This window comes from Heliconius melpomene, chromosome 7, assembly GCF_056956725.1.
Source record: "Heliconius melpomene rosina isolate 202511_hmr_F chromosome 7, ASM5695672v1, whole genome shotgun sequence".
Taxonomy (NCBI): Eukaryota; Metazoa; Arthropoda; class Insecta; order Lepidoptera; family Nymphalidae; genus Heliconius; species Heliconius melpomene.
Window position 1 is genome coordinate 4,667,365 of NC_140395.1, and position 24,867 is coordinate 4,692,231.

A 24,867-nucleotide genomic window follows, 5' to 3' on the forward strand; every position below is an offset into this window, starting at 1 on the left:
CGACCGAATTGAAAAACGAATTCGCGCCAAAACTGCGAAATTTGATGTTTCAAATTTTATATACAATTTATTATGTAATATTTTATTTGTATATACCTATTAATGTCTCGAGGTTCTACTTTGTTTGTTTAACATTATGAATATATAACACTACGGTAAGTAACTGTATTATTTTGAACCTATTTTAAAGACATTTCGTACTAAGTTTTAAATTTGAATAAGTACTTACTTAGTGCTTTTTGTCTTAGCATAGACAGCATTTGCATTTTTATCTTTAAGTACCATATATATAATCAATAATGTTATATTGGAATTGGCAGCGATAGGACTTAGTTATGACTAACATTGAAAATTACTAAAAGCGAAACCCACTTGGTTTTTTATCTTTAATTTTTCTCGACGTGTGATAGTGCTTCCGTTGTTATTTTATGTAAACTTGACACTTTAATAAATAATTAAATACTTCCGTATTTTTTGTAAAATTAAATAAACATTAAAAATGTTTCAACCAAACAAATTTACATGCCATTCTGAAGAAACGGGACATTTGTACTTCCCGGCGGCATGTTTCAGGACACCGGCACAAGCGATAAATGAGACAGTCCCTTTCAAATCGGGATGTCTAAGTTTTTATGCACTTTAAAATTTTGTAAAAAATGGTGAATAATAACTTAAGCGAAAACAAAAAATGCATATGATATAAAAAATAACTAAGTAGGTAATTAAATAAGCACTCATACATATATTCCATAATTAATTTATTTTTACACAATATTCTCGACTAATGTCAAACAACTAATAATAATAATCCCGATACAAAAATATTTCCTCTCCTTATTTATTATATTGACAGATTTATACTTTTTACAATAATTGTATATTTAACTCCATCTAGTGTGCCTCTGGTCAATATGCAATTATATTATAAAAAAAAAGTTGTGATGTTATTTATATGTATACAACTTTTAGATACAATCGTTATTAGTTGGCCCATTTAAAAACATTAAATTTAACAAAATCCACACACTATGCTTCTCTTTGAGAAACAACAAATCTAAATACTATATACATTTTGAATGGGACAACTAATGACAAAGTCCGACAAACATTATAAATTAATATAAAAGCAAATATAACAATTTCATTTTTTTTAACAATTTTTTCTGTTTTTGTAAAATTAAACGGCAATTTTTTTTTAAATGCTACAGTCATGAGGCCAATAAATACAGAAATGAGAACGAAAATGTTAAAATTATTAATTTTCACTAAATTGATCTAATTGCTTTATTTGCTTCAATATGATTCGTTTGTTTTCAATTAATGTTCATCACAAACGGGAACGCACATATTTACAGTGGACAAAGGACTTTATAACAAAAATTGACGATACTTTAACATTAAACAACAGTTATCTCACACATTTATGGCAAATCGTCAAATACCACAATGAAATAATATTTTTTTACCATTTAATAGACAAAATAATATAAAACACGAAATATATTTTTTAGCTATATTTTACATAGTCTTATAACGAAATAAATAAATTATTTTCTAAATAGTTACGTCGCTATTGTCAAATAAACTTACAACGATAGGCAAAACGCCAGTGGTCGTCGCCTTCCTACTTTACTGTATGACATAATATGTACTAAATGATCTCTCTACACTCGCCTCGGCTTCGAACTACGAACGGCCCGGACTTGGTCCAACCCGAATAGTCCTAAACTGAGCAAGACTCATATATATATAATATATATTTATTATAGTGTCCTCACAATATACATACATCTAGATGATATCACGTGATGATATGAATTCGACGAAGAAAAATACTGACACATAAGTACGGCCGGAGTTAGTTGAAAATAAAAAAAGTAAAAATAAAATATTAATAAAATAAAATATAAAACAAATAACATTGATATAGGTTAACGAGTAGTAAAATATATAAGTAAATACAGAGATAGTAGACAACATTGCGTAGTACAAGTGTTGCCAGCTGAAAAAATTTGTAGATAAATAACAGTCCGTTATTAAAAAAATATAATTAGATAAAAAATGTGAAATAAAGTATAAGAACATTGTAATTAACATGGAACAAACTAGCTAGAATAACATCATTTGGTTTAACAATATACATAAATTAACATTGTTAGTTCCATTATATCTTTGCTCCGTCATTAACTTTTTGTCGACTCCAGTCACCCAACATGGCGACTGTAAACATTATAATATATTCAAAAATAAATTCAATAGTTCATTATCGTCACTAAACAATAATAGGATAATATTTTCTGGAATGTGACAGAACAGTATAAAACATTTTAACAAGTAACGAATATTGGGCGGTTGCTATCCTCGCACACTAACTAGTGCGGGTAGATGGAAATATCAATAGCGTTTAACAAATAATTGTAATAGTTAAACGTCGTCACCAAACTATATAAGTAGAAACCGTCTTAGTAAGTCCGGTCGGGCGCGCGCGGCGCTAGCAGTCGCGGTCCTCGCGGACGAGCTGCTGCGTGTCGACGCCGGTGTCGGCGGCGGGGTCGAGCGCGCGCGCGCGCTTGTTGCCGCGCCCCTCGCGCGTCTCCGTCGACGACGGCGATATCACCGCCGACACCACCTTGTCTTTTATATCTTCTGGCACCTCGTAGATTCCGGCTGTGGAGTTACAAATATTAATATAAGTAATTTTTTTAATAATTCTTATTGAGCTTATTGTGATGCAGCAGCACAATGTCTGACTCAAAAGGTGACGGTTGTGGGGTAGATATCCACTCGTAGAAATTAATTATATTTAAATAAGAAAATAAAACAAGCAGGTTCATTTCTAGGGTAAAAGAAACTTTCGTAACCGATATATTGGATGTTCAGATGCTACACTACATGAAAGCGGCTTTGTTCTCCACAGTCAAAGATCAAAACGTCACCAGTCGGACACGGTTGATGACAACAATATCTAAAAAAATTCCAAAGCTATAAATATGACACTCACGCAAAGGCGGTTCAGGTTCCCCAGCTGCTGTGGCTCTCGTAACAGCTTCGTACATAGGGTTGCTAAAGTCACGACCTTTTCTCGCTGGTTCATCTAGTGCATATACATCGGCACCGGCCGGCCCCGTGCTGGGCGTGCTGAGCCCCGTACCGAACTCTACGTTGGAGCCCGCACGGAACGATACGCTCTGCGATGACGCGAGGCTACCGAGCCCTCCGCCTTTACCGCTGTAATAAATAGGGTATTACACAAATTGAAATTCATAAAATTATATTACTATTTTACATAATAAATAACACAAAAATAAGGACATAAAATTTGAAAAATATATGAAGAAGTAAAAAGAAAAAAAAGTATATCTTACTGAACTACTAATTAGAAACATATTTTTTATAACCATTTCAAGTAAAAAAATAATACGGACATAATACAAGAACAAAAGCAAAAGTTTGAGGACCATGCTTGTTAAATGAATTCAAGATTAAGTAAAAAACACACTACACCTTTATCTGCATAGCCTGACTAAAGATAAAGAATAGTAAGAAATAGTAACTAAGTAAGTGACGTGGACACTCACAAGGGCCTTTTCCGTATGACGAACCAGGCTGCGGCGGCGGCGGCGGCCAGCACCAGCACCAACAGCACGGGCACGAGCACAGCGCCGGCGGTGGGCCCGCGCGTGGCCGCGGCGGCCTCCGCGCAGAAGGGCGGCAGCAACGGCGCCAGGCACGCGCACGTGAGCTCGCCCGCGTCGTCCTCGCTGCAGGTGCCGCCGTTGCGGCAGGGGCACACACGCGGCAGAGGGCGCGGCGGCTCGGCGGCGGCGTCGCAGGCAGGCGCGTGCGCGGCGCGCTTGGGTGGTGGCAGCAGGTCAGGGCAGGCGCAGCGGCGGCCGGCGGGCACGGCCAGGCACAGGTGCGAGCAGGGAGCACTCGCGCAGCCGCTGCGCGCGTCCAGCGACGTGTTATAGCGCGCCGGGTGGTACACTGTGGACGATATATTAATTAATAAATTTACGACAGTGATGAAAAAAATATAATAAATAGGACGCGCTGTCTCCCTTTTTTCCAATACTTTATCAGTATACCCGATAGAATATAATAAAACATTCTATTTCTCGTTTTTCGATTGAACACAATCTGATACAGAAGGAATAAATATGCATTAATATATAACAAATTAAATAAAGCAATTAAAATTCTAAAGCCAACCTTTCACAGCTGATGGATTGACTAGATCCTTGGATATGACAAATGGCACTCCTCTTCCGAATTTATCTTGGCGCACCAGCTCCCCGGTATCCCGTGTCATCCAGTACAATGACGATTCGAATACATCTAAGGATATAGGATGTTTTAAGCTTTCTCCTTTCAAAATTACTCTACGATTTGTTCCGTCTTGTTTCATCATTTCTATCGTGTTCAATTTCGTATCAGCCCAGTATATGGTATGATCCATGGCATGATCGATGGCTAGGCCAGTGGGATGGCGAATATTCTCAGTGATGATAGGCCGTCTCTTCGAGCCATCCATCCAGGCTGTTTCAATTTTCGGCGCCGATCCTGCATCAGTCCAGTACATTTTGCCAAATTGTGGGTCGAGGACTAATGAGGTAGGGCTTTCGATACCAGCTGACACTAACGCACGTCGGTATCGCCCATCAGTTCTTGCTACCATAACACGACCCCTAGGTTTCGATCCAGTTCTGTCAGTTTCAGTCCAGTATAAGTTTTCCCCAATATAATCCACTGCGAGTGCTGTCGGTTTAGAATTTCCTTTCATGTTTAAATCTTGTGCGTATCCATTTTTAACTTCGCCATTAAGAGCATTGATCATATATGAACGTTTTATTGTTTTGTCGTAGCTATCCGCCCAGAATATCATTTCTTGCTTGGGATCGTAATCAATAGCTTCTATTCTTTTTTCTGAAGTAATGACGTCGAATTGTTCATTTTTATCTTGTACGAATGCACGTATTTCAGGTCCATTAGCATATATTAACACTACTTCGTCTTTGACAGCCTTGCATATACCGGACAGGGAGTCGGCCAACCTGAAAATATTTTTTTATTACAATTCAAATATTTTGTATTTTTTCTGTTGTTACAACAATGGATACACAGTGCCATTTATATGGTAGTTATCGAAATATAGTATTAAAACAGTGATATACTAACTTGAAACCTTCACGACAGCTACAACTATAGCTCCCATTAAGGTTAGTGCAGAGGTGTGAGCAGTGGTGAGCGCCGGTCGCACACTCGTCTACGTCGGAGCAGCGCTTGCTGTCCGCGCGCGATATAATCCAGCCCTGGAAGCACGTGCAGATGTATCCACCAGAACCCGCAATACCCGCAGCACCTCCAGCAGGCAACGTCAAATTTGTACAGAAGTGTTCACAGCCGCCTGAAAAAGAAATAACAAGATGTAATTTTTTACTATCATGTTGTTGTATGTCGCATATAGAAGGGTAGGCAGAGGGACCTAGTGTTAAGACACTCCGCTTCCCACAGACCACCCAATTTTGACATTGCTTAGTGAGTTGAGAAGTTTTATTTTTATTTTTTTAATTATATTTTTTTGTGAAAGGCAAAAATAAACTTCTTGAAGTTAAAATTGTCTATTCTTCTTATTTAATTATATTTAAAAAAAGAAGTTAAATTACCTTTATCAACTGGCGAACATGTATGTGTGTGATGACATCCTAATTCATCAGATCCATCTCCACAGTCATCTGCCAAGTCACAAAGTTGTGTTCGTGACACGCAATTTCGGTTGGCGCATTGGAACTGAGTGAGCGGATCACAAGGACGTGCGCGCGATGCACAGAGTGTCATATTATTTTCATCTGAACCGTCACCACAATTGTCTATACCATCACATACTTGATACCTACAGAAAATGGAATGATAATATAGTAAATAGTAATTCATAGAAGAATAATAGCAACACTAAGACATATTTATCAAATAAATCTTACCTAGGCACGCAACGGTGATTGTCACAATGGAAGCGTCGAAGGGTATCGCAATTAAAATCGGTGCAAATTGAAGGAGCCTCGTCGGACCCGTCGCCGCAGTCATCTGTTCCATCACAAAGGTCTGATTGTGACACGCACAATTTATTTGCACATTGGAATCTATGAAAAAACATTTTTATTAATTAATTACAACAGCTGAGATTTGTCTGAATAAAGTACAATTTAAGGTAATACTTTTAATTATGAATGATGTAAATTACCTGCTCTCTGGACAATATCTGCCACCAGGGAATCGTGGCGGACATCCAACTTCATCAGATAAGTCTCTACAGTCTCTGTCCCCATCGCATCTGAAGTAAGCTGCAATGCAGTGACCCGATTCACATTGGAATGTTCCATTTTTACATTGGAATCCACCACATTCCATTTCGTCGGTATTGTCTCCGCAGTCATCTTCATGGTCGCAACGCCATCTTGAGGAGATGCATTTTCCATTACCACATTTAAATTCTGATTCTGAGCATTCTCTGTATTTATGTTGACAAACAGATTCCGCTTCATCACTTCCATCACCACAATCATCAGTAAAATCACAAAGCCATTGTTTAGGAATGCAACGTTTATTTTGGCACGTAAAATCTGTCTCGCTATTACAAGATGGGCAATTTTCAGGTAATTCATCCGATCCATCTCTGCAATCATCTTTACCATCACAAAATAGCCACTTTGGTATGCATCTGTAATTCGACTGACCCGGACATCTTCTCCACCCATTGGTGCAGTTTTTCTGTCTACACATATAAGCTGGTTCATCGGAATCGTCACCACAATCATTGTCGAAGTCACACATCCATAACTTGGGTATACAACGTCCATTTTTACAAGCGAATTCGGTATCCGCATTACATGGACGATTATGACACATCGCAGGATCTTCATCACTATTATCTTTACAATCAGTGTCACCGTCACACTTCCAACTATCCAATATACATCTGCCACTTGACTTGCATTTAAATTCCAGTAGAGGACATTCGTGGGCACATTGCGCTTCGTCACTGCCATCCCCACAGTCATCTGTTCCATCACAAATAGTTGCAGCAGGAGTACAATTTGTATTCTTACATTGGAATGAGCCTGCCCTACAGTGACGAACCGGACAAGTGTCAGGTTCATCAGAGCCATCTTTACAATCCTTTTCTCCGTCACATTTCCAGAACCACGGTATGCATTTTTCGTCGTGTCCATTACATCTGTGTTGACCATCGGTACAATTGGCAATGCACGTTTTCATATCTCGAGCTAAGTAAAATTGATTAGGACACGCGCATTTGTATGTTGTGGCGCCTTCTTCACCGTAACCCTCTATGTTAAGATAGCTAGATTCATGCGGCGGTGCAATAAGACATAAGTGCGAACATCCTCCATTATTTTCCCCGCAAGGGTTATTGTAAGGCAACTGTCGCAGAGGATGTACGACATGAATATCATATGGACGATGTGTTGTATTTCTAAGCAAAGTTAAATTTTCACCCGAGTGTTTATTAGCCTTGCTTATGGCCTTTAAGTTCCAATCTGTCCAATATATTTCATCATCAAATAGACTTAATGCAAAAACATGAGGAACTTTACTACCTGATAATACAATATGTCTATGTCTACCTTCTAAATCAGCAGAGCCAATGTAGTCTAAGTGAGCATCAGCCCAATAAATCCTATCTGTAAAATAATCGATCGTTAAAGCATTAGGCCATGCAATATCGTCTTCCCAGTTTAGAATTGCTGTAAAGTTAGAACCGTCCATGCCTACTTTTCCAATATAGGCTTGAAGGTGCCAGGAAGTATAATAAAGATATCCTGTACCAGGGTGAACTACAATTGCTCTTGGGTCTGCAATGCCGGTTTTAAGGGTTTTTCTTCTAGTTCCATCTAATTCAGCTACGTCTAAATTCTTTGAATGTCTATCTAGCCAGTATATTTTTCGGCCAATCCAGTCAATTGCAATACCTTCCAAGCCATGAGAATCGTGTCGAATTACTACATCCTTTGATGGGCTGGGATTCGAATAATCTGATCTATATATAGTTTTTGCAGATACATCCGCAAAGTACATATAGTTTTCTTTGACATCAAAGTCTATGGCAACTACGTTCATGAGATCTTGATGCACTAAATTATAAAGGGACGCATCCGTAGACATATTCCTTACATAATATTTATTTGTAAATATAATCCATGCTGTTGTATTGTCCTTTCTTTTACATGTATGCTCATCAGCTTCTCTTTCATAATATTGTTCATTACACTTACAATAGTAAGAGCCTGGAGTATTCGAACAGTATTGTGAGCAGACACCTGGAGTTTCTACACATTCATCTATATCCGCGCAAGCTTTACCGTCACTTAAAAGTTTGTATCCTTGATTGCAATCACAATAATATCCTGTTAATGTGTCAACACATTTATGACCGCATTGATTTATCTCTAATTTGGCACATTCATCAACGTTGCAATGAGCAGGTTCATCAGAATCATCAGTACAATCAGAAACCTTATTACAAACAAGCCTATTGTCAATACATTGATCGTTATTACATTTAAATTGTCCTGTTGGACAAGTTTTATTACCTTTTACGCAGTCTACTTCATCGGAATGATCACCACAATCGTCCTCTCCATCACATCTGAAATGGTTTCTGATACATTTAAAGTTCTGGCATCTGAATTCTTGATCAGTACATTGTTTATATTGCGTATTGCATTGTTTCCCTTCATCTGATCCATCTCCACAGTCATTATCATGATCACAGACCCATCCTTCGTTTATACAGCGTCCATTGTTACATTGGAATTGGTCTTCTGAGCATGGAGTTGGAGTAGAGCAGTGATGGATAGTAGAATTTTCATCAGCACCATCTATACAGTCAGGATCTCCATCACACAGCCATTTTTTAGGAATACACTGAGCTCTTCCCCAGAATTTGTTCTCTTCACATGTATATTCGGTTTCAGCATCACACTTTCTTTCATTACACTGGTGTCTATTATCCTCGTCACTATTATCCAAACAATCGTTATCGCCGTCGCAAATATAAATTCTAGGAATACAATTTCCATTATCACAAGTAAATAGATCGCCAAAGCAAGTTCTACCTTCAGAGCGACAATATTCTGGAGGCTCATCCGCGCCATCACCGCAGTCATCGTCCCCATCACAATACCATGTAGCCGGAATACACCTATGGTTGGGGCACCGGAAGCTATTCTGTGGACAAGTTCGTTGTGCACAATGTAATGGATCTTCATCAGAATTGTCACCACAATCGTTGTCACCATCACAAAGCCAATAGGGCTCAACACAAATATTGGTTTTTTCACACTTGAGATGATTTGCTGGGCAAGTTGTATTTCTAGGACACATTTCGTGAGTTTCATCAGAAGTGATATTGTCCTTGCAATCGTTAATACCATTACAAACTTGTGTTTTGGGTATGCATCGTGAATTTAGGCAAGTAAACTCACCTTCTGCGCATGGTGGATACACACAACCTTCTTCATCAGATCCATCTTTGCAATCATTTTCGTGGTCACACTTCCATGATTTAAATATGCAACGACCATTATTACAACGGAACTCATTTGGCGAGCATGAGTGATACGCACAGTAATTTTTGTCTTCATCAGAATTATCACCACAATCATCATCTCCGTCGCAAGACCACATTCTACTTATACATTTTCCATTAGCGCAGAAGAATTTGCTAGCGTCACAGGTAATGTTTTTAGCGACACACATTCTACCTTCATTGACTAGCTTAGTGTTATCATCACACTTGCATTCAACTGAATTATTAGGTGCTGGATGACAGCTTTGCGCACAGCCACCATTATTGATTTTACATAAATTCTTTTGACATTTTTGTCTGCTTGTACTGTAAATGTGGATGTCTCGAGGAGAATCTTCTAATCGTTTAACCATTTCTATCATATTTGCACCAGTGTGTTTTTCGGCTCTGTAAACACCTCGTAACTGAAGATCAGTCCAGTATATGTAATTTCCAAAGACAGTTATAGCAAACGGATAAATTGTTGCAGAAATTAAAACTTCTCGATCCGTTCCGTCTAACTTGGAGCGTTCAATTTTTTCTCTGACAGCATCAGTCCAATACAACATATTTTCATCAAAATCAATAGTAAGTCCACTAGGCTGTGACAAATCTTTATCGATGACAGCTTTTTTAAGAGAACCAGCCATAGTAGTTCTGTAGATTTTACCGGATGTACCAAACCTACCCCAGTCGGTGTAATAAAGTGTACCGTTACATGGATCTACTACTATAGCTCTAGGACGCTCTACTCTAGCAATCATAACGAGCTCTGTGCCGTCCAGATTCATTGCGTAAATTGAATTATTAGAACTATCAGTCCAGTAAACTTTCTTTTGAGTCCAATCGTAAGAAATTCCCTCAGGATTGATATTCTTATTGATAATATTTTGAATTCCAGCTGCATCTGGATTATTTGCGGACATCCAAGCAATCCGCGCCCAAGGTCTTATTTGCGTGAAGAATAATTTGTTATCTGCGTAATCAAATTCAACACCAACAACATTCGTGAGATTACCGATAGGTTTGAAAGGTACCCCGGTAGATTTTGGATCTAAGTTAACTGCACGAATTTCAGTCCTGGTTGTGAATACTAAATATTCATCAACTACGTCGCATTTTTTCGGATTGCTTGCTGATATTTGTCCCGTTGCACATTCGCAACGATGAGTGTAACCTTTATTGGCTTCTGGAGGATAACTAAAACATAATTGATCACATCCACCATTTCCAAGCTTTCTACAAGGATTATTTTCGTCTGTAGGTTGATTGTTAATGTCAAATATAACTATATCTCTTAATTTTGGTAGATTTGTTCGTACTTTTTCCGGCATCGACATGTTACCAGGTAATTTTGATGCTTTATATATTGTTTGCAAGTTCCTGTCTACCCAATAAACACTGCTAGTGTGTATAGCAATTCCCATTGGGTTTGGTAAATTAGATCTAATTAATTGTCTGTTACCTCCATTGTAAGATATTTTTTGTATTTGATCCAGTTTTGAGTCGACCCAGTATACATCATGTGTCAACATGTCGATAGTTAAATCTTTCGGATTAGATATTCCAGAACTAACAACAGTTTGCCAGTTGCTGCCATCAAGGTAAGCTTTACCAATACGCGGATATTGACCATAATCTATCCAATAAAGCAATCTTTTGATAGGGTTGACCGCTAGTTCCCTTGGCGCATCCATTGTTGTCTTCACTAAAACTTTCCTGTTGGATCCGTCAAGCCAAGACATTTCGACGTAATTTTCGTGTGGGAATACATTAGTAAAGTACAAATTACCAGCAACCCAATCCACTGCCAATCCTCTAATACCATTGCTACCAATACCATCTTTGACAACATGTTGTAGTTCAGAGCCATTCGGTCGTATACGGAAAATGCCATTATATTGACCTCTGTTAAATTCGACCCAGTATATATAATTGTCAGCAAAATGAACATCTACGTGTAGTATGTGGTGTCCTTGTCCAGTAACTGGAACCATAGCTTCAGCGCTAGAATCAAGACTGTAACCTCTAATTAAATCTAATTGTGACACAACAGCAAATGTCTTATATGGAATACAATTAACTTCATTCTCTTTTCTATAACCAACGGAGCATGCACAAACTCTTGAACCACCTTCACTAGGAATACAAACTTGTTCACAGCCACCGTTATTTAGAGAACATGGATGATGCATCATTTTTCGTTTTTGGTATATTGTTAACGACTTTAAGTCACTTTCGTTGTCTAATATGACTTTGATGTTATCACCATTTGGTAAATCTGCTTTGAATATTTTTTCGTGTCTTGTGTCAAGTACATAAAGTCTTGAATCGAGTACTGCGATAACTTTAGGGTATGAAATGGCATTAGCCTCCGTTAAAATAGTTTTCCTATCATTTCCTTCCGTGTTGACACTGTTGATACTAGCGGGATATTGTGTGCTAAAGTATACAATTTTCTTTTCTATATCAATAGTAACGGCTTCAGGTCGTTCAATTGTGTCTACAAGGATCACAGGATTACTTCCATCCATATTTACTTTTCCAATTTTGGCTGGTACACCGAAACCTCCATCATCTGACCAGTAAATTTTTCTGAAAATTATAAGAATAATATTTTGAAAACTCTTCCGTTATTTATTTTAAATATATAAATATTTATATAACAGTAAATCTCACATTGATTTTATTCATCAACGCTATTGAAATACGTACCCTTCAGTGGGATCCAAACAAATTCCTTTAGGTTTAGCGATTGAAGTTCTACTTCCATCATTTGCAAACACAATAGTTCTATATTTAACTTTGCCATCGACTCTCACCAACTCAATGTTACTAGCAGCTTTATTTGCCATAAATAAGTTACGTCCAAGCCAGTCAAATGCAATAGCGGAGGGAGACCCAACGATGCCAGTATCTTGTCCCAAAAACTCAACTTTATTACCACCGCCATAAGGCATACTGTAGATTGTGCAGTTCTCATCTTCTTCACTGTCACCAGATATAGACTGTAGCCAGTACAGCATATGACCTTGACGATCATAGTCTAGTTGTACTCCACCTAATATAAAATATAGAAAATAAAATTATATCAAATAGAAAGATATGAATTGTAAATGAATCTTTATGATTATAAAATATATATTAATAATAAATATACATTAAAATATATATATAATTCATTGAATACCTTGAATACCAACTACTGGTGGTAACTGTCTTGCTCTACCAGAACCATCTGTTGACAAGTCAATTATTTGTGATCCCTTAAGTACCATCAGATATGCATTTTCCTCTGCAAAACATATAACCATTATTAAAAATAATAATTACTTACATATAAATATAAAATAGATAAAATACAAATAGTGTAGACGTTACCTTCCACACATTTTCCATCTGGCAAAAGTTTATATCCCGGCTTACACATACAAGTATATCCTACTGTACTATTGGGACTTAGTAAGCAGAGATGTTGACAAGATTCCGGTTTGCAAGGCGACGGGTACTGTGGTTGTAAGGAAGGGTGATGTACGTGGATAGATAACGGCTGAGATATCAAATGAGACACAACAGTTTGATTTGTGCCTCTAAACTTATGCGCCGACAGTACTCTATTCAACTGACGGTCAGTCCAGTATAATGTATCTTCGAATAGAGTTAGCGAATGAGGATGTAAGAGATAATGGCTTCCGGCCAGTACTTGTTGCCGCCCTGTACCGTCATAGTAGCAAAAATCAATGAAATCTAATTTGGAATCTGCAAAATATACTCTCTGTGTGGCCGTATCTAACGTCAGGCCATTTGGCCAGTATATCTTTGTGGTAATGATCGCCATACGTAGGGTGCCGTCCATACCAACTCTTTCGATACGAGGGTTTTCTCCCCAGTCGGTCCAAAATAGCCACCTGGCATTGGGTGCGGGGTCCAAACACATGCCTCTGGGTTGTGTGATGTTTCCGCTTAGTAAAGCTGTTCTAGCTGTGCCATCTTCTTTTGCTACTTCAATAGTATTCAATTTACTATCAAGCCAGTATATGTTTCCACCAATCCAATCATAAGCCAATCCTTCAACTAAGTCTAGACCAGTGGTAATTATAACTTGTGGTTCCGTGCCACGATCTAATCGGGATATTTTCTTTAATTTCATATCTGACCAGAAAATAGTTCCAGTGTGCATATTAGACGCTGTGGCCACAACATTTTCGACGTTTATTGGAACCCTTTCGAGTCCTTGTTCGTTAAGGTCAGCTACCAAGATAGAATGTCTGTTGGAAATTATAAGGAATGCACTAGAGTGATTGTTAGCTTTGCACGTATGATTGTCAGATCTCAGCTGGTAACCTTCAATACAGCTGCAGAAATAAGATTTTTTGGTATTAGTACATTGCTGCGAACAAAGTCCGGGAGGGTTGCATTCATCGATGTCTTTACATGTAAAACCGTCCGCTTCAAGTTCTTCCCCGTCTGGGCAAAGACATAAGGGTCCGTCCGGTGTTTGCTTGCAATCGTTTGAACAGAGACTCGAAGTGTGTTGACATGTTGCGAAATCACAGCCCGGACCTATAAAAAAAATTGATTATTTTATTGTATTTATTCTGTGTTTTACTTTTATGGACCCACTGCATTCGTGCTTATTTTTATTAAATTTTATTATAAGAGCTTATTTTTTCAATATTTCGGTAATGTACTTAAAGTTTTAATGATATACCTACTTAGACGTTTGTGGAAAGATTAGAAGAGCCTTTTCTCAATGAGTTTACAATTATATTTACTATTGTATTTAATTAGGGAATCCGTCGCGTTTAGGAAAGCTAGTTTTGAAATGGGTTTAAGTTGCTTTAATCGTTCATACGAAACTAAGCTAACTTTGTAGTATAGGTTTATTCATATAACTTAACTAGGTTTCAATTTTAGCCTCGTCTTCTTGGTGAAATATATTATAGCCTTTCTGAATAAATTAAGTGTACTACACAAAAAAAAAACTGTTTGAATCAGCAGTTCTTAAGATTACTCCGTTCAACTTAACAAATTTCATAATATTAAAACAGATTAAAATTATGACTCAAACGAGAAACTAACCTTCATCAGCACTATTAGGGCAATCGAAGTTGCCGTCACAAACTTGCGTGAGGTTAACGCATCGTCCCGTGACACCAGGGCACGGCCACTGCGCGTGTGGGCAGCGGAAGGCGGGTGGCGTGCAGGCGTGGCGCGCACCCTCGTCGGAGCCGTCGCCGCAGTCGTCGCGGCCATCGCATACAGCGGCTCGGAACACGCAGCGCGCGTTGTCGCAACGGAAGTGTCCCGCGCCGCACGTCGCCGCGCCGCACGACGCCGGCTCGTCCGACAGGTCCTCGCAGTCTGGTGTGCCTGTATACAGGAATCATACACTCGTAATCTATAAACTAAAAGCCTAAATAATCAATTTTGTTCAAAAGTAACATTCACAATGTATACTGATTACAAAAGGGTAGACAAAAAGAATGTAGTACTTTAACACTTTGTTCTTCACTTCCTATTCCACTTGAATTCGAAATCTACCGTTCTAACATCTATTAGGTTAAAAGTTTTGTTTTATCGCCATTTTAACACCAGGCGTACAATGTTAAGTGTAAACATAGCGGTGACCACAAGTTATAAATAAAATTAATAAAATTACTTGAACTAACGTAAATACTTAATTAATTAAAATAAGAATTCTAATTACAAAAAAAACAAAAATAAAACTCACCATCACAATACCAAGTACGAGGTATACATAATCCTGAGGACACACACTGGAACTGCCTCTCAGCAGCGCATTGATGCGGCGCTAGTGACGGGCAGCCCGCTTCATCTGATCCATCGTTACAATCGGGAATGCCATCACATTTATAAGCTTCCTGTAAATCATACACAGTACAATATAATAAGATTTTTTTTTCAGTTAAGGCTTATTTTTCTTTAATTTATACCAGTGTAGATAGAAGGAGCCTAGTGTTAAGCCACTCCATACCCTCGAAAACACAAAAATATATTATTTTTTTAAGAATTTCTAGAATAATTGTTTACCTGGACACATTGCTTCAGATCAGCGCATTTAAACTGTGAGGCGAGGCAAGAAACGGGTGGACAATCTGCCTCATCTTGTTTATCAAAGCAATCATCATCTCCATCGCACACCCACGATGCTGGAATACAGTGGCCAGTGCGCGGACACGTAAACTGTGAAAGATCAACAATAGCATGTGTTTAACTATACTTCAGTAAGTATAGCTAGACATTTATTCTTTACATCGTTCCCAAATCCTAAAGGTTATCTTTCTTGTTGTCTGTCTTAGTTATAACTAATTTATCATATGTGGCCAAGTATGATATTAATATTAACATTTTATTTTTATTTATTTTAGAGTAATGATTAATAATTAATCTGGTAATAATAAACAGTAAAAACTTAGTATTTCTCAATGACATAACATTGATTGATAACTTAGTATTTCTCAAATCTTTAACAATAACCAATCGTTTTATAATAAGATTATTATAAAAGGTCCATTGGTAGCAGCAGAAGAACATTGCAAACTGCCAAAAAAAACATAAATGTACATTAAAATAACACACCTGGAAATAAGCACAAGTTTTATTAGCACAATGCGGGCCTTCATCAGAACTATCACCGCAGTCATTCTCAGAGTCACATTTCCAGGTGTTAGGCACACACCGGCCGTTAGCGCACTGGAACTGTGAAGAGCTGCAGGTAACGTTAACGCAGCCATTTTCGTCTGAGTAGTCACCGCAATCGTTCTCGGAGTCACATTTGAATGTGGCGGGTATGCAACGCCCGGATTTGCACATGAACTCGGATGCGTTGCATGTTGTTTCTGGAAAATTTATATGTTTTATTAACGCACTTCAAATAAATCAAAATCAGATTTACGCTTTTTCTCTAATATACTGGTAGCAGGGTGGAAGCGTGTACGTACATGACCATATATATTAATTTTATTGGTCAAATATTTAATTTCAAATATTAAGTTCCTTATACAGGAATATTAAGAAAGAAATGTAAATAAAACAAAAACTTACCGGTACAATTTTGTTCTTCATCACTATTGTCCAGGCAATCATCGTCGCCATCACACACCCAGCTCTTTGGAATACATCTTTGGTTGTTGCATGTAAAGTCCCACGTATTGGGGCAGGCTTGCACTGGTGGTTCAGAGCTCGGATCAGCCATACAGCTAGTCCCATCTGTTGCTAACTTTTCACCGTACGGGCATCCACACCTAACCGTTAGCAACTCTGTATTATTCCTCGGAACGGCGAAACAGAACTTCTGACAATTGCCATTATTTCTAGCACATGGTTGCATTGGATCTATTTTCTGTATTGCTTCGCTGTATACTTTTACACCATAGAGCCTATTTGTTTGTGGTTCTCTCACCATAATATCTTCCTGTTCGCCAGTCAACTTGTGCAAACGGACTATAGCATCTAGTCTCCAGTCCGTAATGTATATGAAATCTTTGTAAATAACTATTGAGAAAGGATGTCTTATCAATCTTGAATTTACTGTCTTGACATCTGTACCATCTAAGTTGGCATGTTGTACGTGGTCTAATAAAGCGTCGCACCAATAAACTCTGTTAGCATCGAAATCTATAGACAGTCCGTTAGGCCACCCGAGGGTAACGTTTTCAAATACCAACAGACCTGTACCGTCTGTGTTCGCCCTACTTATATTAGCAGGGCGATCCCATTCCGAAAAGAAAATATATCCTTTGTTTGGATGAACGACAATCGCTCTCGGCCGCTTTAAATCTTTCAATAAAGTTCTTTTATGTGCAACATTTCTAGTGGACAGCACATTTAATGTTCCTTTTCTGGAATCAATATAATACAAGTTCTTTGAGGCCCAATCTACGGCTAAGCCTTCTACTCCTTCATTTTGTGACGCTAAAAGAATTTCCCTTGTAGTTCCATTTCTATGTATTCTATAAATAACATCTTGTAGCACATCAGAATAGTAAATATGTTCATCTCTGGCATCAAAATCTAAGCCTACAAATCTCGCTCTCTTAGACACAACAGGTAAAATGGCGTCACTAAAGCCTTCGATAACTGGATCTATTACTTTACCTTTAATAAATCTTTGTTGTGAGTACATAAGAAATTCATTGACGATGATGCAGTTTCTTAAATCAGTTTCTAACTTGTACCCGATGTTACACGCGCATCTATACCCAAGTCCACCATTTTGAAGAGCTGTGACTATACACATTTGGGAGCAGCCACCGTTGTTATTACCGCACGGATTATTTACGGAGGTCTGTTTCAAAGAATGTACAACGGTTATTGCTTTAGGTTTTCTTATTTCTTTCGTTTTGTATATCGCTTGAATACTTGCCGAGCCTTCATATTTATTCACTGAACTTATATCTTGTTTAGCGCTTCCAGTCCAGTATACTCTATCTTCGAACAAGGCTAATCTAGAAGGACTCGGTACCTGCTGTCCCCTTAATACTAAAAATCTATAATTTCCATCGTAGTCAACAGTTTCTATATAGTCTAATAACGAGTCGCACCAAAATATACGTCGGGAGATAGTATCCACTGCGATACCTGAGGCTTTATACGTAGCTTCTGATACTATAGATTTAACGTGTGTTCCGTCCATGTTTGCGCGTATAATCTGAAAATGATTACAAAAATCATCAGGCCATGAGAACTAATAGATTTAGCATCGAGATGCTGAGTATTTCACAAAGTGAAATAGATTGAGTCGAAAGGTAGACTCTGGCAATAAAAACCTGAATTTGTAGAATAAACATTATGAATAGCCATGGGTAGATAAGTACATCAACTCACCTGACTACTATCAGCAACGAACATAAACCCAAGCGTAGGATCCAACGCAATATCGGCAGGGTTGGTCAGATTAGATCCAAGAACCACAGCATGCCACCGTCCATCCAACTCAAACACATCTATCTTTTGTCCCACCGCGTCCGCTACGTACAGCTTGTCGCCCACCCAGTCCACGGCAAGCGCGACCGGCGCCCACGACGCTGATGGTACGGTTATATCATTCGTGTATTGAGTTATGCCTGCTGGCGCGTTTAGTGCTTGTGAATGTATCTGAAAGGTAAAGAGTTGAGGTTTACGTTATTTATTAAAAATTACTGTATATAGTTAATGTTTGGATAGTGTTTATTCAACATAAATTATCCAACAACAAACCTTCTTAGTCTTAACATCCGACCAGAACAGCTGGTTACGTCGGTAGTGGTAGTCCAGGCCGGCGGCGGACGAGGCGTTGGCGAGGGGCGCGGGGGCGCGGCCCTGCATGTCCAGGCGGAGTACACTGCGCTCGTGCGCGAGTGCCAACCACGCGCCCGCAGAGCGCGCGGAGCAGCGCCCACCCGCGTTGAGGGTGTAGCCGGGTGCGCATGCGCATGTGTATGCTAGAATCATATATATCAACATATGTTTTGATATGATTGGTTCAAGAAAGTGTTATTATTATATACATAACCATAAATTAATAAATTAAGTTAATTATTAAGTATTTATAAGGTATAATTAAATTCATATCAAAGTGTCACATTCTGCCCCTTCTTGTTGTAAATTTAGTAACTTAACAACATATTAGAGAGAACAAAATGTAGAGAAAGTAGGGTCTTACTATTAGGTTTTCTCTACCTATCCTATTATAAGCAGCGTAAAGCTAAATAAACAAATATCTTACATCCAGGGGTGTTAATACACAGCTGTGAGCAAGGCCCCCACTCCTTGCACTCGTCGCGGTCGGAGCAGGTGCGGTTGTCGGGCGCGAGCGCGAGCCCGCCAGCGCACGCGCACGCGCCGCCGTTGGGAGACGCCACGCACTTGTACTCGCACTCGAGAGCCGGACAGGATGATGTTGCTGTGAAATAAAAAAGATACACTTTAAGTTAGTCCATAATAAATATACAGGTAAAACAAATGACTTTAGCTTTTTACTTGTTTCAAATGTTCAGGTGCATTTGATGGCTTCTTCGTTGCATTGAGTTTGCTACTCAACACGAAATTGAATTCGGAGGAAAGTGGGGAACAGAAGTGCTTAAATGGGAACGGAGCTTAGCCTACCGTGCTATGTACAAGATACAGCGTGAAACTAAAAGAAAAATCAAATACTAACAACAAGCAGTCTCTTCATCAGCATTATCCTCACAATCCCTCTTTCCATCACACAATTGGGACCTCGATATACATTTGTGTAGCCCCCCAGGACCCCCGCGGGGGCACAGGTACTTGTGGTCCGGGCAGGCGATGGCCGTGCAGTTGGCCTCGTCGGAGCCGTCCGCGCAGTCTTTGTAGCCGTCGCAGTGGTACGTGGCTGGGATGCATAGTGCGTTGCTGCACCGGAACTGGCCGACGTGACAAGCTGGGAAGCCTAGAAAGTTTGAGAAATAAAGTTATTTTTGGTTATATAGAAAAAAAAATAAAAAGAATTATGATAAATTTTAAATTACTATAATTACAATGTTTATTATACCTACTCTAAAACTATCTTATACGAGTAAACAATTTAACATAATATATGATTTTATAGTCCGTAACCGATGGGTATGTAACGGTCGATGACAGAGGACGAGGCGAAAGAGGTATGCTGTTTGACCGTTCTCCGCTTCCTCCGTTCTCTCTGGCTATCCCGGTAGGGATACAGCGTGAATTTAGTTTAGTTTTTTACTAGGTTAGTACTACCCTTCCATTAAAACATAAACAAATAAGACAAAAATAAAATAATTAATTTAAATAAAAATATATAGAATTGTAATTATAAAATGTGGTGGATCTGACACATGACAGTTTAACAAAGCTTTGGTATAAAGTTTTTAGAGGCCATTGAATTTTATATTCATTTGTAAATAAAATATTTCAATGTAGAAATGTTTTAATTTTGTTTTCTATATTTACTTTACTTATTTACATTGATCTCGTTTACATTTTCACGTGTCATCTACAGGTATTATAATTATAAGTAAGAGTAAACAGATAAATCTAGTGTTAAAACTCTATGTTAATCACTTTCCGATCATTTTAAATACATGGGTGTAAGAATATGGGAGCCGGGTAGTCCGTGCCGACCCCAGAACAGTCTTGCACTCACTCCAGAAATTTTACTAAGAAATAATAGCTCTGTACATTTTAATAAAAACTTACACGAACGATGCCATCGTGGCGCACAAGAAATAACTGTAATACGACGGTTGTGGATTCGATCCCCATTCGAGGGAATTAGTTTTAATTTCGTCACTGTGGCACCAATGCAAAATCTGGCGTTACATTCCCCCATTCAACATGCAATGCCTCGAAACACTCATTGGAAAGTGGGAAACGGAGTGTCTTAACACTAGGTTCCCTCTGCCTACCCTGAGTCTGTAGCTTAAGCAATAATCACTTACTGCAATTAGCCTCGTCGCTGTTATCACCGCAGTCATCCTTGTGGTCGCATTTGGCGTTCGCGTCGACGCACTTGTCGCCCGCCGCGCACCGGAACTGGTCGAGGCGGCACGCCAGGCTCTGTCCCGGACAATCCTGCTCGTCCTTGCCTGTCCTACAGTCTAGGTAACTGGAATTGTAATTTGTTATTGATTATTATAAACCATGATTAATTGAAGAAACTTTGAAGATATATCAATAATAATGGAGAAGTTATTATTTATTGACCACTAGCGTGCCGCTCGCGGCGTCGCATGCTTGAAGTACATAATTATTTCTTTACTTAACTAAATTACTTTCGTGTTCTAATAATATTATCGTTTTAAAGACAATAGTCATCAACATTACAAACTAAAATTTCAGCCAAATCAATAAAACAATAATATTGTAGTTGACACGAGCGTGCATAGACAAACAAAATACAAGCACATTGATACCCTAAATTGTGGATTTTCGAATATATCTTCTATATACAGACAGCAATTAGTTTCAATTTCATAAAATAAATTTACCCGTCACATCTTTTCTCTTTCCTTATACAAGGCCCCTGAGAGGACACCTTGCCCGCGCTCGCGCCTTCCATGCCGCACTGGAAGTCATCCACTTGGCATTTTCGGTATGCTGGAAATAAACATATAAAATATATTTCTTATTTTTTAACGTCACGCTGTATCCCTCACACAGCAAGATAGGCAGAGAGTACCTAGTGTTAAGACACTCTCCATTTTCCGCCGAATTCTGCAGGCAGTTTTTACCCTGCTGTGTGCGGGGTACAGCGTGAGCTTGATTTTAAGTTAAAAACGACTATTTCTTTACTTCTACAATTAGAAATAAAACTACAATACATTATTAAAACCGTTTGAAGAATAAAAATGTTCAAATTATAATTTATCAAGTTCGCCAAACTAGATGCAGAGTTAGTTTTAACGTCGAGTTCGAGACGAGGTCAGGTCGGGAAAGAGACGTGGCCATTAGATAATACGATTTTCATACAAAGTTATGTAAAACGTTCAATAGCCTTTGATGGCTCTAGCTTTTAGTTCACTGAAAAGTTTTTTTATTACACTTTTAATATATCCTCCTTTGGAAATAGTTTGAGCCATTTTTTTTTCAATTTACCGCGCTAGTTACAGGTATTTTTAAAAAGATATCGTATAGCTCTGAAGATATTGATAAAACATTGTTATTTAATTTTCTTTTTATTTTTTTAAGGTTTACGCTGTATCCCGCGCATAGCTGGGTAGGGATAGGTAGAGGGTATCTGGGAACTAGTGTTAAGACACTCCCATTAAGATATCCGCCCCCCCACTTTTCACCGAATGCCGACATTATTACATTCTTGAATATTTCTACCAAAAAATAAAATAAAATTCAATCCTATCCACTATGTTCCCCACTTTCTGTCGAACTTTTCGAGGCATTGCGTGCCGAGTGGCCGGACTAAGCGCCGAGCTTTCGTTTAGTGCCAGATGAAAAAATGAAAATATTAAGAAATAATAATTAATTTATTCGAGTGGGGATCGAACCCACAACCATTGCGTTACAGTCAAACCCCTGTGCACCTGCGCTACCCTTTTACTTCTAGCACATTCGTCAAATATTTGCAAACATACTAAATATTCTTCAAACATTGATTTTAGTCGTGCGCGGATTTATGGCGTAAATAAGTAAAGCCCGGTTGATCCCGAGTTAATCTCGATGTAGTAGTTTACTAATAATATTAGAATGAGTTTGTTGTACATATTATATTTTAGTGGTAGTTTAGTGGGTTTATAATAATAGTCAATTGTTACTGAATTAAGTGTTTTCCTTTCGTTGTTCTGGAGAAATGTAGAAGCGAAAAGTTAAAGCAATTCAATTTCACATTTATAGCAGCTTCCCACAAAATTAGTGTTAAGATATTACATTATTTATAGATTTTTTCCTAAATATTCCACATTAATCTATTAATTAGCACTGTAGTAACGAGGCAAAACACGGCGTTGAGTTTCGCCACTCAACTCGCAATATCTCCAGAATTCAGCGGAAAGTGCATAACAGAATTGTTTTAATGAGAGCGGAGTGTGTTAACACTAGTTTTCCCGGTTCTCTCTGCATACCCTGCTATGTGCAAGATATACCTAGAGTGTAAATGAAAAAAGTATTAAATATTATCGATTCTTCTCGATTATTTCTATACTTCCAGGTGTTACTGGTATGGGAAGAAACCAGGATTGTCTAAACAAACTCTACGGTCACAGTTCATTTCCGTATCACAGTTACGTTGTATTACCCAACGGGTCACCGAGGCGTGAGGTTTCCGCGCCACTGACGACCGATGTAATGTCATATAATATATGTGAGTGTGTTGATACTGAATGAGAATATAGTCAGCTCACGCTGTATCCCGCAAACAGCAGGATAGGCAGAGAGAACCTAGCGTTAAGACAATACTTTCTGAATTTTCCATTAATCATTTTTTTTATTTATTACACGCTTATATCCTATCCGATTATTAACACTCTCCGTCCTCCCCTTTCCACTGAATTATGGAAGTATTGATGTTGAATGGCGGAGCTCAACGCCGCGCTTTCCTTCGCTATTAGAGACGACTTGCCTCAATATAAACGCTTATTTAAGCTAAAATCAAAGTTCGAAAGTTCGATCGCTCAAATTGACGCGACGTCAGACATTGTGAACTTTCTAGTTTCTATATCCAAGTTCTATGTAACTTCTCGATTTTATGTTGCAGACTTACCTATAAAGAAGGAAAGTGGATTTAAGCAAGCACTTATGGGTTTACGTAGGGAGGACCTTTTAGTATTTCAAACTACCTCTTCTTAATAAATAATGATATTACATGTTCGATTCGAATCCACAATATATTTTTTATTTTTTTTCTAATACTCGTATATTAGACGCTTAATTCATTTTATTACTTAGAATTATATAATATATTCCTATCATTAGCTAAAGTACTACTTTTTTTTTTAAATCCACGTAAAATAATTACAAAAGCCTATAAAATTTACGAATATTCATACTAATATTGTAGAACACCTCTAATCTCAAGAACTTCTTTCTTGAAGTAAATTGTAAAATTCACTGTGTATAATAGTGTCATGGAAACACTCTCATTTCTCTCCTTTATTCTTATTGACCATACGAGCGAAGCTGAAGGGAAAAGTTAGTCTAATATATGAACTAGCAATAACATCTACTTTGACTCACCGTAGTGTTCTAAATAGATTACAGTACACGCGACAGAGCGTTTGGATGCGGCGTTTCCGTTCTATTAATGTCTATAGTGTTCCATAATTATTACGTACATACAGACATACATACATACATTCTATAGAAATAATTGGTAAAGGCGGTAGGTATTAGTGCATGAGAACAGAATAAAATGGGTGAAATTCACGAAATCTAAATATGTAGGTGAAAATAAATCTCTTGTTTTTGAGTGATGATAGATAACACAAAGCCGTAACTACGCGGAGTAGAACGCTGAAATTTGGCAAGTAGGTTCTTTAGGGGGTTTACCCCTACATTTTAAGGGTATATAAGGGATTCTACAGTTCTCGCAACCTAAGGCGTATAGTATAGTATAGGCGTATATAGAACAAATAACATCAAAACATTAGTTTATACGTAATTAACTAAAATATGATATTCTCATTCATAAGTTTTCTCAAGTAACTTAATACATCTTAAACCTATATCAGCCATCAAGCAATTGTTGTATACAAATGTACGAAAACCAATAATCTTTGTTTAGATAAAAGAATTATAATACTTATATAATAATTTAATTTATTTACGGAGTGTATTGACAC

The 24,867-nt window shown here is 38.1% G+C and overlaps 1 protein-coding gene across 1 annotated transcript in view; it reads right to left on the reverse strand.

Moving 5' to 3' along the window:
• Positions 1-741: 741 nt before the first annotated feature.
• Positions 742-24,867, reverse strand: part of mgl (low-density lipoprotein receptor-related protein megalin) — a 189,434-nt gene continuing 165,308 nt past the window's right edge. The window contains exons 4-25 of the mRNA XM_085188319.1: positions 21,565-21,673; positions 21,016-21,182; positions 19,749-20,003; positions 19,317-19,493; positions 18,809-19,032; positions 18,437-18,706; positions 16,655-18,260; positions 16,190-16,449; positions 15,641-15,793; positions 15,321-15,471; positions 14,669-14,959; positions 12,968-14,149; positions 12,777-12,881; positions 12,302-12,647; positions 6,242-12,181; positions 5,982-6,140; positions 5,667-5,893; positions 5,179-5,407; positions 4,213-5,054; positions 3,579-3,987; positions 3,002-3,228; positions 742-2,667 (exon numbers count right to left, since the gene is read on the reverse strand). Of these exons, the coding sequence (XP_085044445.1) occupies positions 2,492-2,667; positions 3,002-3,228; positions 3,579-3,987; positions 4,213-5,054; positions 5,179-5,407; positions 5,667-5,893; positions 5,982-6,140; positions 6,242-12,181; positions 12,302-12,647; positions 12,777-12,881; positions 12,968-14,149; positions 14,669-14,959; positions 15,321-15,471; positions 15,641-15,793; positions 16,190-16,449; positions 16,655-18,260; positions 18,437-18,706; positions 18,809-19,032; positions 19,317-19,493; positions 19,749-20,003; positions 21,016-21,182; positions 21,565-21,673 (13,505 nt within the window). The 3' untranslated portion in view covers positions 742-2,491. The remainder of the gene's footprint in view (positions 2,668-3,001; positions 3,229-3,578; positions 3,988-4,212; positions 5,055-5,178; positions 5,408-5,666; positions 5,894-5,981; positions 6,141-6,241; positions 12,182-12,301; positions 12,648-12,776; positions 12,882-12,967; positions 14,150-14,668; positions 14,960-15,320; positions 15,472-15,640; positions 15,794-16,189; positions 16,450-16,654; positions 18,261-18,436; positions 18,707-18,808; positions 19,033-19,316; positions 19,494-19,748; positions 20,004-21,015; positions 21,183-21,564; positions 21,674-24,867) is intronic.